Here is a 17,641-nt window from a genome sequence, read left to right as displayed (position 1 = left end):
TATATACCAGCCCATACTCGATTATCCGAAATCCTCGGAAAATTTCACCTCGGATAATAATATCTTTGGACAATCAAATCACGAAATAAAAACATGTTTTGTTGTCTTGTCGTTGAGCTAAAATATGGCCTCAAAAATGCTCTAAGACACCATCGGATAGGCAGAGTTGCCAGGTTGCCAGATGAATTTAAGATTTTTTTTCAAATTTCTAAATTTTCCTCTACTGATGAACTTGAGATTAAATTTGCTACCACCATCAGGGGTGAAATTGGGTCATACAAATTTCTGCATTTTTGTATGACCCAATCTCACACCCAGACCCAATGTCACCCCTGATGACAGTACCAAATTGGGTAGCAAGTTGTTGAACTTTCGACATTTTTTATTTTTTTAATTAGCAATACATAGGTTTCATCTAAATTTTGGATTGCTACCCTGTATAGAACCCCAAGACGAAGTTCCTCGTCAAAACTAAACCAACTCTCACCTGTATCGCCTCCGAGTTGGCCTCCACGAACAGGTACAGAATGGCACAGCTGAAGTAGTGCGTGTGGCTGTTCGGGTACCGCAGCTGGTTCGCGATCGCGTTCAGGAACAGGTAGCGCCCCTCGTTGTCCAGGTCCACCGCCAGGTTCTGGAAGATGTCCATGTGGGCACTGTGCACGATCGTCGCCATCGTGGGTCCCAGGTTCTTCGAACTTTAAGAAGTAAATTTGTCAGAATTTAGTTAAATCTACAGGCACGAATGAAAGCCTACCGAATGTGCGCGATGGCTTGCGTGCCGACGTACAGCACCAGTGCGTTCATCAGCGGGATGTTGTAGCGCGAGCCGGGCTCGTTCGAGATCTGCAGGTTGCTGCGCAGCTCCGACAGGAAGGTGACGGGCGAGCGCGCCTTCAGATACGAGTCCAGGTCCTTCTTGAAGCTCTGCGGCGTGATGGCGGCCGCGTAGTTGGTGAAGATGCGCGGTGCGCCGCCAATGTCGGTCAGCATGTCAACCTATAATGAGAGGGATTAGGGGCTGGTGTTCGAGATTAGAAGGTGCGGGTGGCCTACCTTCAAGTTCGGTGTGAACGGGTCGGGCAGGCGCATGTTTCGCGGGTACGCCGACAGGATCAGGTTGCGCATCTGGATGCAATTCGGTGGGATTACGTCGCAGAAGCCAAAGTGGTAATCGCACAGGAACTCGGGGAAGTCATGCAGCAGGACGAGCAGCACTCGCAGCGTTCCCTTGTACAGGTGCTGGACGGGTTTGGCCAGTTCGGCGTTGCGCAGGAACGGAGCCAGATACTTGAACAGGTCGATCAGCAGCTGCGAGTACATGGACCAGCCCTTCTGTTGGGGGATCGACGCCAGGATACGGCCGATGAAGACACGGTGTGAGATGAGCTCCAGCCAGGAGTAGCAGAAGCCTGGGGCCAGCGAAGGTCGCAGGATGTGGAACGTGTGGCAGAACGCGGTGATGACCGAGAGGCTGATGTTCTCCAGGACGGGATCGTGTGCGCTCAGCTCCAGGAACAGCATGATGAAGATACGATTGTATCCGAGCTGTTGGAAGGCAGTTCCGTGGACTTCCTGATCTTGCAGCAGGATACCAACGACGATTCCGAGAACCTTGTTGAGGAGGTTCAACTTGGTGCTGGAGTTGCCACTTTCTCCCGAGTGCTTTACGAGCAGCGCGATCAACCGCACGTACGCGTCGATCCACTGGAAGATCTTCGTTTTCAGTCCCGGATCGGTCATGTTGCGGTACGTCAGATCGATGCAGCACTGCGTGGCATGTCGGAAGAACCGGGTCAGCGGTTCGTCGCCCTTCAGGATGCCGTACGCGTTCATCTTGTTGACGAAGATGCTGAACGCCTTGATCGGGTCACGACCGGCCGCTTGTGTGTGGTAGATCGTGATCCAGTCCTTCAGCAGAAACTCGGTACGCTCGGCAAAGCCCGGCGGATCCTCAATGTCGGTGGCTCGCGCCTGGATGATTCCGGAGTGGATGTACGACGTCGGTCCAGCGAGCGCACGGTCCACCAGGAAGGTGTTGGGATCATGGTTCGAGCGGAGCATCTCAATCAAGTGGGCCAATCCCTCGGGGGCACGCGGATGCACGGCCAGTCTCGCCAGCAGATCGATCGTGTTCAACAGGTCGTTCTCGGTGATGACCGAGTTGGGACGCTCGTCGATAAAGTACGTCTGGACGAGCTGCATGGCAAACACCACCGCGACGTAGTTGTTTCCGTTGTCCATCAGCTGCATCAGCATCATGTCGTACTGCGGCATGTTGACAAAGTTGGACGAAATCAGCAGGTCAACCGCCTCCACGTTGTAGCGAATCTCTTCGCGGCACTCGAGCATGTACCGCGTGATGGCCTTGTTGGTCCAAACCGGCCCAAAAGCGCGCGGATCCTGCAGCAGACGCATCACCCGCAGGTGAATATCTCGGTACAGCTTGATCTGGTCGATGTGCTCCGGGATGTTCATCAATCCCTCCATAATACCCTCGACGGCCTTGTTCAGCAGATTGCACGCCGTCAGGTTGTCCCGCGAACGACGCGCCAAGATCAGACACTCCAACAGGTTGTGCATGTTGGTCACGTGAACCTGCAAGAAACAAACAAAACTGATTAATATTCATTCAACAACACCTTCGTACAACACGTACACTAACCTGCAGCTGCGGCACGTTGACCGCGGCGTTCAGGAACGCCTCCATCTTGCTGGCCAGCTCGTCGTACAGCACACCGATCTCGTCCGGCGTGACCTGAACGGCTGCTGCTGCAGCTGCTGCGGCCGCCGCCGAGAACTGTTGCGCTACCTGCGGAATCGTGTCCATCTTGGGCGCGAAAATCACGTTGTCCATGTCGGTGATCGGCTTGAAGCCGGGGATGTTCCGGGCAAACTCCTCGTACACCGCTAGCTGACTCGGCGAAACGCCTCCCACGCTCAGCCGAATCCGCTCGGGCATTCGCTCCGCCTGGTAGGTCAACACGCTAGCTTCGCAGTAGCGACGACCCTCCTGGCGAGCGATCTTGCGGTGTTCAAAGTCCGACGCCAGCAGTTTGTCCATCTCGGGCACGACCTTCTCGATCGCGGTCTTCTGGATGAACGCCGACACCAGCTCCATGTTGTCCGCCGCCAGCTGATTCGCCGCAGCATCGGCCACCTCCTTCTGGGCCGGGCTCAGCGTAGTCATGAACGCGCTCTTGATGCTGTTCTGGATGTTTTGCATCAGCTGATCGCGGCACGTGATCATGGCCATTCCGGCGGCCAGGTTGCGACCCAGATTGTGCGCCGCCGTACGCATTCGCTGCTCATCCGAGTCCAGTGCAAAGTCCTTGCGGATGATCTGCTCGCACGTCTTGGACGCAATCTTGACGCTGCGCTCCACCACCGGAGTGATCCAATCCGTGATGGTTCGCTCCAGCGCGGTCTTGATGATCTGCTTCAGGTGCGGATGCGTGTGCAGCAGGGCAATGTTGGGCGAGTAAGTCACGTGCTGGTTGATGCAGGCAAAGTTCGAGATGTTTATGTCCGAGTAGTGGAAGCGGGGCTCCGGCGGACCCGTAACAGCAAGCGATGGGTCCATCGCGGGGATCGCTGGCGATCCCGAAGGCCCAGCGGACACAATCTCCTCCGGGACCTGCATCGGTGGCATCGGTTGAAGCTCCTTCACCGGTTTCGGCTGCGACAACTGATACTCAATGTTCTGGGCCCGCTCCGGATCCTTCAAATAAATCGCCGGCTTCAAATCAGCCACATCAATGTTCAAGTTCTTGCACAGCACCTCAATCTCAAACTTCAAGTTCAGCTTCAGGTCCGGCTCCTGGTGCAACTCGGCCAAAATGTTCATAATCGCCATCGTCCACGGATTCGGAGGTTTGAACACCTTGCTCTTCGCGCACGACTCCAGCACCTTCGCCACAAACGGAACCACGTACAGAAGCTCCTGCTGGCCCTTGTTGTACGCCTCCACCAGCAGCGACTTCACGTCAATGTCCAGGTGCAAAATTGGCCTGTTCCTTCCGAGCGTCATCATGCCCAGCCAGTGACCCAAGTTCTTCAACAGGCTCCTGTCCGAAAAGTTCGCAATTCCCTTATCCGAACGCAGCAGCACCTTGATATTCCTAAAAGTCTCCTTCGTGACCAGCCGGTTAATCTCCGGAATCTTGAGCGCGTCCAAAAAGTTCGAGTACAGCACGTGGAAGTTGACCTCGATCGAGGCACGCTTCAGCACCAGATACTGCGCCAACCACGCGTGGTAGTCCTTCTGGATGATCTCCTTGATCTCCTCGCACTTTTGCTGCAGATTCAGCTGGCTCAGATTGTTGAAGATGAACGCCGTCTTGTCCTGCATCGTGTCCGGCGGCGTAATCAGCTTCTCCTCCCGGTCCTGGGTGGCCACCAGCAGCGTGTCGATGTTGGTCGCGTTCGCAATGGACTTGACGCGCGGAGGTTGCCCGGACGTGTTGCCGAGCTGGGCGCCAACTCCGCTGACTTTGGCGGCGACCGGCGGTGGTGCCGTGGCGGTCAGATTGCTAGCGTTCGCCACCGAGCTGCTGCGGTAGAGCGGGTTGCCACCTGGGACGACCGCGGGGCCGGGGATCAGTTGGGTGATGGATGCGGGCAGCGGTCCCGGTCCGAGCGTCTTGTTCGGCGGTTCTTGCGCTTGAGCTCCGTACTCAATGTACTCGATGAGGTGCGGCGGGAACTGGTCAAAGTGCGGGATCGAGTGGACGTACTCGCAGTACTTCGGGTAGAGGTGCAGCTTGTTCTTGAACCGATCCAGCGCCGTAATTCCAAAGTAGTACATCTTGGAACCTTCCGGCTTCTTCAGCGCGTCCAGCACGCAACGCAGGGCCAAACCCAAGGCAACGTACGTGGTCACGAGGTTGCGCTCGACCATTCCACCAAACAGCTGTGCCGTAATCTGCAACTCCTTGTCCGGATACTGCGGGAAGAACTTGTACTCCTCAAACAGGTTTCGCAGCATACACTGATAGACGTCGCACTCGCGCCGAATCGGCGAATCCTTGAAGCGCTGCAACATGTCCAGCACCTCGTCGATCGACAGATTGTTGTGCGGCGGATGGTTGTAGATTCGCTGGAAGTAGCTGTTGGCTTCGTCTTCAACCTCCTTGGAAACCGCTTGACCTCCGATCTCGGGGAAACTCGCTTGTCCTGCACCCGCCATGTTCAGCTTGTCTCCGGTCGGAGTTTGCGGCAGACGTCCGATATTACCAACGGTTCCAGTCGGCGGCATCGACATCAATGGGAACGGACTGTTCGAGGGACCACCGGCCAGCAGTCGCGAAGGTGAAGCCGGAGTCGATACCAGATTGCCGAGGGCACTTCCGAAGCTGAACGCACTGTTTCCAGGCGCTCCCAGGTTCAACCCGGCCATGTTCGAGGCCAATCCGGACAGCGATTCAACCGAAGGTCCCGGGAAGATCTGGCCTCCCAGCGCGGATGCCGTGAAGGGTGCTTCCAGACCACGATGCTGACGCAGCACTCCCGGCGGCGGTTGCTGCTGCTGTTGGGGCGCCTGCTGGGCACGAGTCTTGCTGGTCAACAGCAGATTGTACTGCGACATTCCCATGATAACTTCGGCCACGTCCGGACTAACATTTCCCACGCAGGCTTGCAGACACGTCAGGATGGTGCTCAGCGTCTCCGGTGGAAGTTGCGCCGATTTTGGGATCTGCTCGTCGGCAAACTTCCCAACCATGATCTGCGGACAGCGACGCTGCAGAAACTTGATGATCGTCTTCACGAATGGTTCTCCGTGCTCGCGGATCTTGTCGGCGAGCCACTTCTCCAGCTTGAGATATTCACGGCGCGAGGCCAAGCATGCCAAGTCGATGATGAAGATGAACGAACGCACGTTCAGCAGGTTCGAAAGCGCCTTCAGGTCTTGCGCCACGTCCAGAATCCGCGAGAGTCGCGATTGGTCATTCTCGCCGCGCAGATACCATTCGCTCATCGAGTGCAGAATGATGTGCCGCAGCGACGGGTTGAAGCTGGTGTTGTTCCAGGCGTGGTGCAGGATCGTTCCGGAGTTGGGGTGATTTCCCAGGAAGATCGGAATCAACGTGGTGAACAGCTCCTGGCGGGACATCGTGACGGGGGGGTTGATCTGCAGCAGTGCCATGAACAGAATGTCTGGGCAGAGCTGGATCGGAATCTTGAAGATCTCCATCACTTGCTGGTAGAAGCCGTTGTCGGCGATGTACAGCAGAACGTCCACCAGGTGCAGGGACATCCACGAAGCCACCTCCTTGTTGTCCGTCTCGGGTGGCGTTTTGAGCAGATCAACGGACACGCTCGTGTAGATGTGATCAGCAAACGAGTACAGATCCGGATTCTTCAGGATCATCGTGATCAACGACAGCTGACCTTCAACATTCGTCCATCGCTGGTAGACGCATTCCACCGGGAAGTGCTGTCCCAGCCCACTCGACTGCACGCCCATCTTCACAATCGACAGCAGCAGCGACAGGCCGGGACGGTCCTTGATCAGGAACTCCTGATGGTCCAACGCCAAACACACATCCTTCCAGTTCAAGCCCGGAACCACCTCCTTCAGTGCCTGCACGAAGATCTCCGGCTTCCAGGTGCTGTTCTCCGACCCGGACCCACCATTCTGACCATCCTTTCCCTTCCCCCCGGGATCCGCTCCCTGCGGCCAGAAGCTGCTCGGCGTCGGTAGATTGATGCTACTCTCCGACAGCGACGCGTGCGTCAAGCACATCGACGAAATGATCTTGGCCACATCCTGCGCCGATATCTCCCGGCCGCCAACCTTCAGCAGGTGGTTCTTGCAGTCCTCGAGCGAGGCCGTAAACGTGTAACCGATCTCCATCACCAGACTGCCCCAGGCAGTGTCCATTACGGACGACCGCAGCAGCGACTGGGAGTTGGCCTTGACCGCTTCGGCCGAAACTTCCGAGTCCTCCGGGTAGAGCAGCGGCGCTAGCACCACCGGAACGCGCTCCCGCGGAAAGTCCCGACACAGCTGCTGCACGAAGCGGGCGTACGTCGAGTCGGCGAGTCCGAATTCGCGATGCTTGCCGTGCGACAGCACCGATAGAATGTGCTGCAGTAGCTCCGGGGTGACGTCGTTGAGACTTCCCTCCTGGCTGGATTGGCTTGGTTCTACAGGAGATAAACGAAATTCATAATTGCTTCACTCGAAACTTCAAACTTTCAAAACGAACCTAAATTTATGTACGATTCAATGAGCCCGGCCAGGCAGATTCGGCCGTGGTTCTCCGCACTCAGCACCGTATCCGAGTGGGCCGAGTTGAGGAGCGCGAGCGCGAGGGCACCCTCCTGGATGGGCGAGCAGCCGAGAGCAGTCGATACCTGGGCGACCAGATGCGGCGACGACTTTAGGGTCTGCAAGAAGAGTAGAGAGGTTGTTAGAGTTTTCGTATTTTAGCAAGCAGAATTCAGCGCTCTCAATCTTTCGCTTACTCTCACACAAAATCTCAGGATGTAATGTTTGAACAACCCCTAAGAGTAATGTGCTCCTTACAAATATATGATATTTTTATCGGAATATACCACAAGAAATGGATGCCAGTTTAAGTTCTAAAGTGCTCGTTACTTTCTGCAGTGTTGTCAGATCTTCTGTTTTTTTTTCGGCTAAATTTTAACTTAAGTTCTGAGCAACAATTCTTTAGATTTTTTCTAAAGATTCCTATTTATTCCGCCGACTATAAAATCACTCGAAAAACGAACTTTTTGGTTAGACCTCCTAGACCTACCTTCATTTGTACATATCGACTCAGAATCACCAGCTGAGCAAATGTCTGTGTATTTGGCTGTATGTAGACATGTGTACCAAATCAATGTCACTGGAATATCTTGTCACAGGCTCAACCGATTTTGGCCGGAATGGTTTTAATCGATCCGTCTTAACGTCCCTTAAGTTGCTATTTAAATTCATGCAGTTTTATCATGTATTTAAAAAGTTATGTTGAAAAAACTGTTCCATATTAAATTAAAATTATGGTAAAAAGGGTGCTTTTTTCATGAAGCCCTCACATGTTATATATTTTTAGAAAGCATATGAGAAGACCTTTCTTGTGGATTAAGAATTTTCAAGTTCTGACTTACCTATCTAAAATTACAAGCAGTTTAAAAAATGGTCTGAATTTACATAACCTCAAATGGTCCCGTCTGATCGCCACGAAAAAAGCTATGTAGAGGGATGCCATTTTCCTGAAAGGCGGTGTATGTATAACCTTGACAAAAAGTCTGTAGGAAGTCTGTTTTTTTACTCGTCACTTATTTTTATTTGGACCTCTTAGTTGCTGCGATCACGTTAGGGGAGATCCATAAACCATGTGGACACTTCAGGGGATTGTAATCACTCTATAAATGAGAGGAAGGCACCAACCACCTAAAGGTGCATTAAGTAACGTTTTTTTTATTTGAATTAAACATTGTCCAGGCATTTTCTATGTCAAAAGAAGCCATACAATTTTCGTGGTCATAAAAAATAGGCATTCTAATATTCAAAAATCTGTTTCATGAGAAGGGATTTTCTGATCGATTTGGTGTCCTCGAAAAAGTTTTAGTAGGTTATAAATTGAAACTACCCAGAAAAACATAGGTTAACTGGTGAAAAAAATGTTTTTTATTTGAATTTTTAAATTAAATCTAACATAGACGCTACGAATCCGATGGGAGCACGCTGGAAAGTCTTTGGGTCAGATTAAGTCCCAAGCTCATTTTGTCAATATTAACATTTTCAGTACTTCTGAGTACATTCGAAAATGCATTAAAAAAATGTAAAGCGGCCAGCCCAACTGCGTTATGTTTACCGCGGAGAGGATTTTGTGAACGGATCACATTTCACAGAATCTACAAGGAAAGAAGGATGCGTGGACATACCGTACCGAACGCTCCAGTTTGTAGTTTTTTTCTGTTAGAGTTTTTATCACTAAACGTTGAAATTCCAAAATTCGCATTTCTTTAATTTTTGATTTAATTTTAATTTACCGATTTTTCAACTGCTAACAGTTCGGTAAACTGAAAAATTACTGAGATCGGTAAAACCTTACCTCATTACCTTCGGTAATGAGGTTCATTATTGTTCATCGTACAACCGATTTTCGGTATTTTTTGTCATTCTGACAAATGGTTTACCGATCTAAACATTACCGATTTTCCACCTCAGAATTCGGTAAAAAAAAATCTATGTGTGTGTTTTAAGAGATATAAGAAGGTAAGATGCTGTAAAATGTGGTGCCGAAGTGGTAAAAAAAACAGTAAAATGTGGTAAAAATCAGGCACAAAACATCAGATTTAGATACAAAATCAAATTTGCAATCGAAAATTACAGTACACACCTGGATTTTTTTTTTACCGACTTCGGTAGTTGAAAACTCGGTAAAGTTAAGATCGGTAAACCATCTGTCAAAATTAACAAATTTTTACCGAATTTCGGTTGTACAAACATTAATGAACTTCAGTATCGAAATTTGGTCAGTTTTTACCGAATTCGGTAACTTTCAGTTTACCGAACTGTTCAGCAGTTGAAAATTCGGTTTAAATTTTGTAATTTTTTTTTTTTTATTGTCAACCAATTATACCTTTTTTCTAGTCTCGGTAACTATTTTCAATGATAAAAATTCAAACTTTTGAGAAATTTTCAGCTCTTTCAATGGCTAGATTGCTAAATTTTGAAATACAGTCCAGACTCGATTATCCGAAGGTTTGTATGGGACTTTCGAATCACGAACAAAAAAAACCTTTTTTAATATTTTCTATTTTTGAACATCAAATTCGAGTTTGTTAACCCCATTTTGATCAAATTTGAGTTGTTGATTGCCTTTTAGCATACCAAATATTTTGTTCAGTATTTTAACCCCACCGCCACCATTTTGGCCCCAACCTTGGATTTAAAAATTCTAAATCACTTTAGGGCATGTTTGAGGTCATATTTAAGCATAACAATTAAAAGCAAGACAACAAAAAAAGTTTTTTTTCGTGATTCGATTATCCGAAGTGAATTTTTTCCGAGGCCTTCGGATAATTGAGTCTGGACTGTATGTATATTCGGAGCAGAAACTTTAAAAAGTAATCACTTTTTAGAGATATAAAATGACCGAGATGACACAGAGAAAAACTCATTTTTCACAATATTTTAATTAAAAATAATTGACAAAAAGAAAAAAAAACAAAATTGTAATACATATCCTCGCTTTTTAATTCAGTACTGAAGAAAAATCTCAAATCATGATTACAATTAAAAATATGTTAAGAAAAACCAAAATTTCTTCAAAGTTGCTTAAAGAAATGGTTTCTCAGGTTTCCTTTTTTATTTTGGTTTAATCTTCTAGAAACTCAAAATAGTGACCATTTTTAAAAATCGAAAAACTGCAAATATATCACTGAAATCAAAGTTTCGGTGACTTGAAAAAGGGGCCCTATATCAAAAAATCTGTAGAGTACTTTTCGATTGCAAATTTAATTTTACATAAAAATATTAAGTCAAACAAAACTTTGCATAATATATCGTTTATTCCCAAAACTCACTATTTTTTCAAAAAATCATAACTCAGCGGCAGATTTTTTGCCCATACTTCTCTAAAACATTAAAAAAAAATCAAAAAATACGAATTTTGGATTTTTTTCTTTCGTATATCTTTTTTTCTCAATAGTCTTTACCCACAACTTTGCCAAAGACACCAAATTGATCAAAAAATACAAAAAAATTGAAATAACAAGCCATACTTTTAACATTTGCATGGAAAAAGTGTTTTAAAATGCATTTTACACTAGTTCAGTTGTTTTGCAATCATTAGTTTTCAAAAAATGTAAGATTTCGTGCTTTCCATTTCATAAGGGCACAAAACTTTTGTAAACAAGAGTGTATCCCTCTCACACCTTATGCAAACTGTCATTTGAGTGAAAGGGATACACTATTGTTTACAAAAGTTTTGTGCCCTTTTGAAATGTTAGGCTCCATTTGACGAAACCAAAAATTTTACCGAAAAAAAAAACATTTTGCGATAACAAACATCGAAAATTTTCAAAAATTCAAAAGATTTTTAAATCAACCCAAACATGCTAAAAATGATTCATTTTAAATTATTTTCAGCTGATTGCACTTCAATTTCCATTGAATTTTAAGTTTTTGATTTTTTTTGCCCTTGATTTTTCGGGCCAAAAGAGGATTTTTTTAGAGTGCTGACAAAATCAAGTTTTGCAACGAGTTCCATATAACATTTTTTGCAATTCCGTAAAAACACCCATTGAGTGAAATTTTAAGTCAAATTTTCATGTATTTTGTCAATAAATCAAAAAAATGATGAAAAGTGTTACTTTTCGAAACAAGTGCTGAAAAGTTCAACTTTTCAGCACCCATTTCAGTAATGCAAAGTAGAACTTTTCAACATTTATTTTGAAAAGTGTTGCTATTCGATTCTGTTATTTTTGGTACAGAAAAGTAGGCTATTTCGTCGTTCAAGAATGACAGGAAAAGTAAGTATTTTCACGACGGAATTGCAAAAATAAAATTTATACCAGCCTTATTTTATATTAAAAAAAGTAAAAAGTAGAGAAATTCATAATTAAGCATTTATGAATTTCTCTGCTTTTTCCTTTTTTTATATTTAAAATAAGGCTGGTATAATTTTTTTTTATAATTTAAGTTAGGATTTTTAATTACTGAAATAGCTTTTTCATTCCCAGATGATTCAGAAAAAAGCATTAAATTTGTTGATATCGCTCATAAAACTTAAGGATTGCAAGAATATTTTACAGAAGGTCTATAAAAGCCAGTGATTTTAAGATATCAAAGATTTTTAGATTTGCCTAAACATTTTAATTCATCTGATCTGCAAAAATATGTCAATGTTTTCAAGTCAATTAGGCATTTGGCAACCCTTCCGCTAATTTGCGCACACTCAAAAAAATATTCACGTTGAAGTTACGTGAAAAGCTATGTGGTTTTTTTCCACTACAGTTTTCACGTAACTTCTACGAGGTGGCCCTAGTAGAAATGGGATTTGTTTGACCTGATTATTTCTCGTTGATTCTATGTGTTTTACACGTAAAAGCTAAGTGAATTAACCGATGAGTTTTACTCATTTTTTTTAGTAAACTTTATATGAACTTTTTTGTTGAAAATTTTGGTGTTGGTTGCATTTTTTCAAAAAATAATATAAAAAAGATTTTTTTTGCAGAAAACTATTTTATTTATTCATCTTTAGAACAATCTTGCCTTTGAAGTCCTGCAGCATAAATTAAAACATAATTTGGTGCCTCTTGCGGAAAACATTCAGATGAAACGCGTACGGTTAGATCACCCAAGGTCGCGGGACGTGTTGTTCCCCCAGGTCATCGCTCCTTCCGATGTGCTTGATCCTAGTCTCCTTGCCGCGGATCGCCACGATAGGTATACCTCCAGGCACCACGATAAAATACTGCTCATGCTCGGCGGAATCGCTCTTGTAGTCGGGCCTGTTGGTCTGCATGGCCGCACGGCGGAACCAGTCGGAGACACACACTCGGGAATGACCCACTTGTTGGCTATTTCATTTCCGGTGGCGCCAAGAACCACAGTGGCACCGTTATTGCCATTCCGATCCATGATACCGGCGTCAGGGAGACTGCCAGGTTGTTACCTTCGAAAAGATCTCTGGGTCACCGCCTAGAACCAGTCAGAATTCCGGTGGCCGTCGTATAAGAAGATGTTAGGTCCAGAAGTTAACTGAAATATCGTCAGAAATAATCGTCAGTTATAAATAAAAAAAACTGTTCAACTTAATTTAACTTACCATCATTTACATTTTGACGAGCACAAGTTCGGCTTCTGATCTTCACCGTTCGCCATCAATTTTCATACTAAAATAATCACGTAGAAATTTGGCCCACTCGAGTAAAAGAAGTTTCGTCGAAGTTACATTCCAAAACACATAGAAGCTACATGAAAAAACCTAGTGGAAAAATACTATAAGGTTTTTCACGTAATATCAACGTGAAATATTTTTTTTTGCCGGTACACTTTCACATTATTTTTACGTGTGTCACGTAAAACGGACCTATGGAGGGGAAAATTGGGATTACGTGATTTTTCACGTAGCATCTACATGTGGATTTTTTTGAGTGCAAAAATTGAGGTTATGTGCAAAACTCCGACCGGAGAGAAGTTGAAAACTCCCAGCCGTCGCAGTCGCAGCAGCAACAAACAAGAACAAAAAGATGAACACAGACACACGAACACGCACATACACGATAAAAAAGAAAAAAGAAGAAAACTTTCGGCAGGTTTTTCTCCGCTTACCTTTTGCTGCGGCAGCAGATTGTCCACCGCGTAGCAGACGTTCCCGACCAGCTGGGGCTTGGTGAGCAGACCGGTCAGTTCCTCCGACAGCAGCCGGATCAGCAGGCCGTTCTGCGTTTGGGCCTGGGCCGGGTTCGGCGGGGCGTCCGAGCTAAAGTCAATCGCCGAAAACAGGGCACGCAGCAGATGACGGTCCGCTTCCACACCAAAGTCCTTCACAAACTGTGTGTGCGGGAGGGAACCAAACCGAACCGGCGGCAGGTGACCCCGAATCAAAACGGTAAAACCCGGATTTCCAGCAGCGGCAGCAGTCGTCGTCGTCGCAGAGAAAAAGAAAAAGAACGAAAGAGAAAATTTTTCTTCAGCGAAATTCTTCAGCAAAAAGCCCGAACGGTGACGCGGCTCAGGACGGTTTCCAAACACTCCGTCACAAGTGGCCACTCGCGGTACGCGTCGGGGAAGCTTCCATGGTTGGCGGCGGGTCGCGACGGAACGGATTTTTACGGTTTTTCCAGCCCCGATCGTTTTGGTCTCGACTTTGCTGTCTTTCACTTCCGATCAAACATGGCCGAATGAACTTCGTGTTTGCTGCTGCTGCTGCACTGCTGCTTCTGCCAAACTTCGGATGAACGCGCGTGCGGCGCGTCGTTGTTTGACAGGAACAGGCAGCACCAGCTTCAGCGTTTCCAGCAAAACGATAACGAGGCGTGAACGTACTCCAGAAGTTATGTTGCGAAAATGGGGAGTGAGGGTGAGCACCAGCTTTGTTTATATTTGTTTATTTATGTTGCGAGACGGAAAATGAAGAGGAAAACAACGTGTTGCACTGAAGGAAATGTTTACCCGTGTTTTTTTTTTTTAAGTCGGTGTCATTGTTTGTAACCGAAATCCTGAAAACAGTAAACAGTATTTAATATTAAAAGCAACTTAAAATTTAAAAATTAAATGTTGCAAATATTTTTTGAAGTTTATGTCCCTCAACTCTGAAAGCCTCCAGAAGTACTTGTTTTTTTTAAATTTTTTTAAGACTAACATTTAAAAAGGACGTATTGAATGTTTGGCCCTTTTGAAATGGTAGTTTTGATTTTAAAAAATATTTTTTTCAAAAAGATCGGAAAATTTCACGATTTGCTTGCCATTACTTGCTGAAATATCGACATTAGAAAATGGTGGGTTGTTTGGGTGATCAAAACCCAAAAAAAATCAATTTTCCTGTTTTTTAATCTTTGCATGGCAATATCTCAGCAACTAAGGGTCGTATCAACAATGTTCAAAAAAGCTTTTCAATAATATTTTTTCCAAAAGTGAGCAAGCATGGGCACTAGTTTTAAAAATGAATAACTGCTATTATTTCCAAAAAAGTTACCTAAAAATGAATATATCTATATCTAGGGGACCATCCACAAACCACGTGGACATTTTTTAGGAATTTTCTGTAGAACATACCAAAGCTGTGAAACTCGATACTGAAAAGTTATTAGCGATTTAAAAAAGTAATTTTGGTATGAAAAACATTTTTTTCACCAACTTTAGGCTCGGGTATCAATGGGTTAATCTCAACAACAAATTTATTCTGGGTATTTTATGCTACAAATCTACGCAAACAGTTTTGATAAATACGAAGAAAGTTGATGTTTCCAGATGAATTTGGAAAAAAAAAATTTAGGAAAACAAATTATTTTGCAGGTATTAACAACACTGACGAGTGAGATAAACATTTTTCCTTAATAAAAGTGGTTCAGGAAATGTTATTTTAAGTGCACTTTTTTGGTTATCTTTAGTAATTATTTCGTTCCTTTTATATGTTTTTAAAACTGGTCCTTCATGAAAAACGTTACTTAATCCACCTTTAGGTGGTTGGTGTATTCCTCACATTCATAAAGTCAATACATGCAGTAAAAATAGCAACATTCCCTCTTAATATGTTTAACAAAACAACTTTATTACTCATTTCTTTTGATAGGGTTCGCAGACCTTCAATATTTCTGACTCATCGGCAAGGTCTGATAAAAACCCTATCCAACGATAGTTTGATGGAAGATTCAGCCAATATTTCTATCACATTATCTGAAATCCGGCTCCAAAAAGTGTATAAATATCACTTAAGTTCTAATAACTTTTGATAGGGTTGTCAGATCTTAGATGTTTTAGGCTCATTTCTCGACTTTTTTTTATTAGGTCCTATAAACATATGAAAGACAATAGGTTATAGGACCTTTTCAAAAAAAACTCTGGATTTGAAAGGTCTTTCAATTATCTAACTAACGACGGATTGCATAAGGGACCCGGACATCATTTTCATTGAAATATCTGAGATCCGGCCTCCATAAAGTGGATAAATAACACTTAAGTGCTAATAACTTTTGATAGGGTTGTCAGAATGGTTTTTTCAATACCTTTCTGAAAATGTATAACATGATAGGTTTTCTTGCAAAAACCACCTTTTTTACAATCATCCAGACATACGCAAAATTCGTTTTTTTAGCATAACTTTTGAAGTACTTAACTAAACCTGCTGATTTTGAATAGAGACCTATGGGACCCCAAGACGGATCGAATGAGACTAATACGGTCAAAATCCGTTCATCCAGTCCGGAGACAATTGAGTGACAATTTTTGTGTCCACCCACCTACACACATCCACACAGCCATTTGCTCAGAACGTGATGCTGAGTCTATGTATACGTGAAGGTGGGTCTACAAGTTCAAATTAATAAGTTCATTTCTCGAGTTATTTTAAAGCCTTTCCTTAGTAAGAGATGAGGAAGGCAAAAACTCAAAAACACGGAAGCAGAACTTTGTTTCATGTTTAAAAATGGGATCTGGTATAAAAATTTGTCATAAAACATGTAATTTAGATTTTTGGAAAAAAGTAAAAAAACCGAAAAAAGTTTTATCTAAAAAAAACCACTCGAAAATGCTTTCGCTCCAACTTTGTGTCTATGGAAGAAAAGTAGGAAATTGTCCGCTCTTTCGAATGGTAATGGCAAAAATTGAATCAAAAGGTGCCTGATTTCCGAAGAAAATTTGATTTTTTGCTGTTTTTTTTACTGAAAATGAAAGTTTAAGCTTTTGCAAATATTTTCATTGAAAAGATATGAATTTTTCAATTTAAACGTAATTACAAATAATTTAAAACTTAAAAAGTTCCTAAAATTCAAATGCCATTGTGAATTACTAAACTGAGTGCACACAGGGTGGCCACCACATTTCGATTTTCAATTTCCCGGTTTTTTCCCGGTTTTCTCCCGAGGCTAGAAGGAATTTTCCGGAATGTTTTTAAACCAAATTACAATTTTTTTAGGCTAACGTTGGTATCAACATACTTTTGGAACGCATACATTTGGTTCAAAGTTTGAGCTCCTCAAGAAAGCTTTCTAATATCTTGAATACAAAGTAAGTACACCCAACTGGCAGTCGCATGATTGTGATGCGTGGCGGCATGAAAGTATATCAGAATCTGCATGAAAACTGTCCTCATGCATTTTTTGCGATATAGGGGTATGACATTTTTGCCCGTTACCGACAATTATCGACATTACCGACGGCTTTTTGGTTGTATTTCACAAAAAAAACCCTTAGCAGAACGAGGATTGAACCACCAACTTCTTGGTTATTGATCCGACACGCTACCACCGCGCCATGGACGCTTGATGAAATGAGAGTGAAAGAGCACCAACATATTCTTCTCTTTGGAGTGTTGCTCGGGGACGGGCCAGCATTATATGTGTTGGTGAGAATTGCAGATCGCTGAAATGTTTACACGCGGGCAAAAATGATCTACAGGATTGCTGCAAAAAATGTTATAAAATGTGACATTTTCTGCAGCAAATTCACTGTTGCAGATTTTGAGATATATTTATCCTTTGGGTGTAAGTTGAAAACGAAGCCGTTTTTATCTGTTTCCTATTTCCCCTTATGATTGGGATTTTTCATCATCATGCTCTACAGATTTTACAAATTAAAATTTTTTATTTTTATTTTTTAAAATAACATAAATTATTATAAGAAAGCAGGAAATGGCATTTATAATTTATTAATTTTGTAGAAAAGATTTGCTAAAATACATTGTTAACTACATTTATATACAGGCTATTTTATTATTATTTTTGGCTAAAATTATGTGAGTACTTTCATTTTAACCAAAAAAGTATTTTTGAATCATTAGTCCAAACAAAAATGTATAAACTTTGGCAGCAGAAAAGTTCCATACAAATGTAAAAAAATCGGTAGCTTGAAACTTTTTTTATCGACTTAGTAGCTTCGGTAACGTCATGATTCGAATTCCCGGACGCTTCGAAACCTGGACATCTCATCTTGTTTTATCAATTATTTGGATATAAGTTC

At 44.0% G+C, this 17,641-nt stretch overlaps 1 protein-coding gene across 2 annotated transcripts in view; it reads right to left on the bottom strand.

Moving 5' to 3' along the window:
* The window catches only part of LOC6040014 (CCR4-NOT transcription complex subunit 1), a 29,308-nt gene that overhangs the window by 7,339 nt on the left and 4,328 nt on the right, over positions 1-17,641 (bottom strand). Inside the window, exons 2-7 of one of the 2 annotated variants that reach the window (XM_038250091.1) lie at positions 13,295-13,516; positions 7,212-7,392; positions 2,660-7,149; positions 1,057-2,598; positions 758-999; positions 488-698 (exon numbers count right to left, since the gene is read on the bottom strand). In XM_038250091.1, the coding sequence (XP_038106019.1) occupies positions 488-698; positions 758-999; positions 1,057-2,598; positions 2,660-7,149; positions 7,212-7,392; positions 13,295-13,516 (6,888 nt within the window). The remainder of the gene's footprint in view (positions 1-487; positions 699-757; positions 1,000-1,056; positions 2,599-2,659; positions 7,150-7,211; positions 7,393-13,294; positions 13,517-17,641) is intronic. The other variant, XM_038250092.1, reaches the window with a different exon arrangement.

The sequence above is a fragment of the Culex quinquefasciatus genome, chromosome 2 (genome assembly GCF_015732765.1).
Source record: "Culex quinquefasciatus strain JHB chromosome 2, VPISU_Cqui_1.0_pri_paternal, whole genome shotgun sequence".
In the NCBI taxonomy this organism is placed as follows: domain Eukaryota; kingdom Metazoa; phylum Arthropoda; class Insecta; order Diptera; family Culicidae; genus Culex; species Culex quinquefasciatus.
The sequence above is the reverse complement of the archived record's forward strand: the minus strand, read 5'-3'. Positions and strand labels throughout refer to the sequence as shown.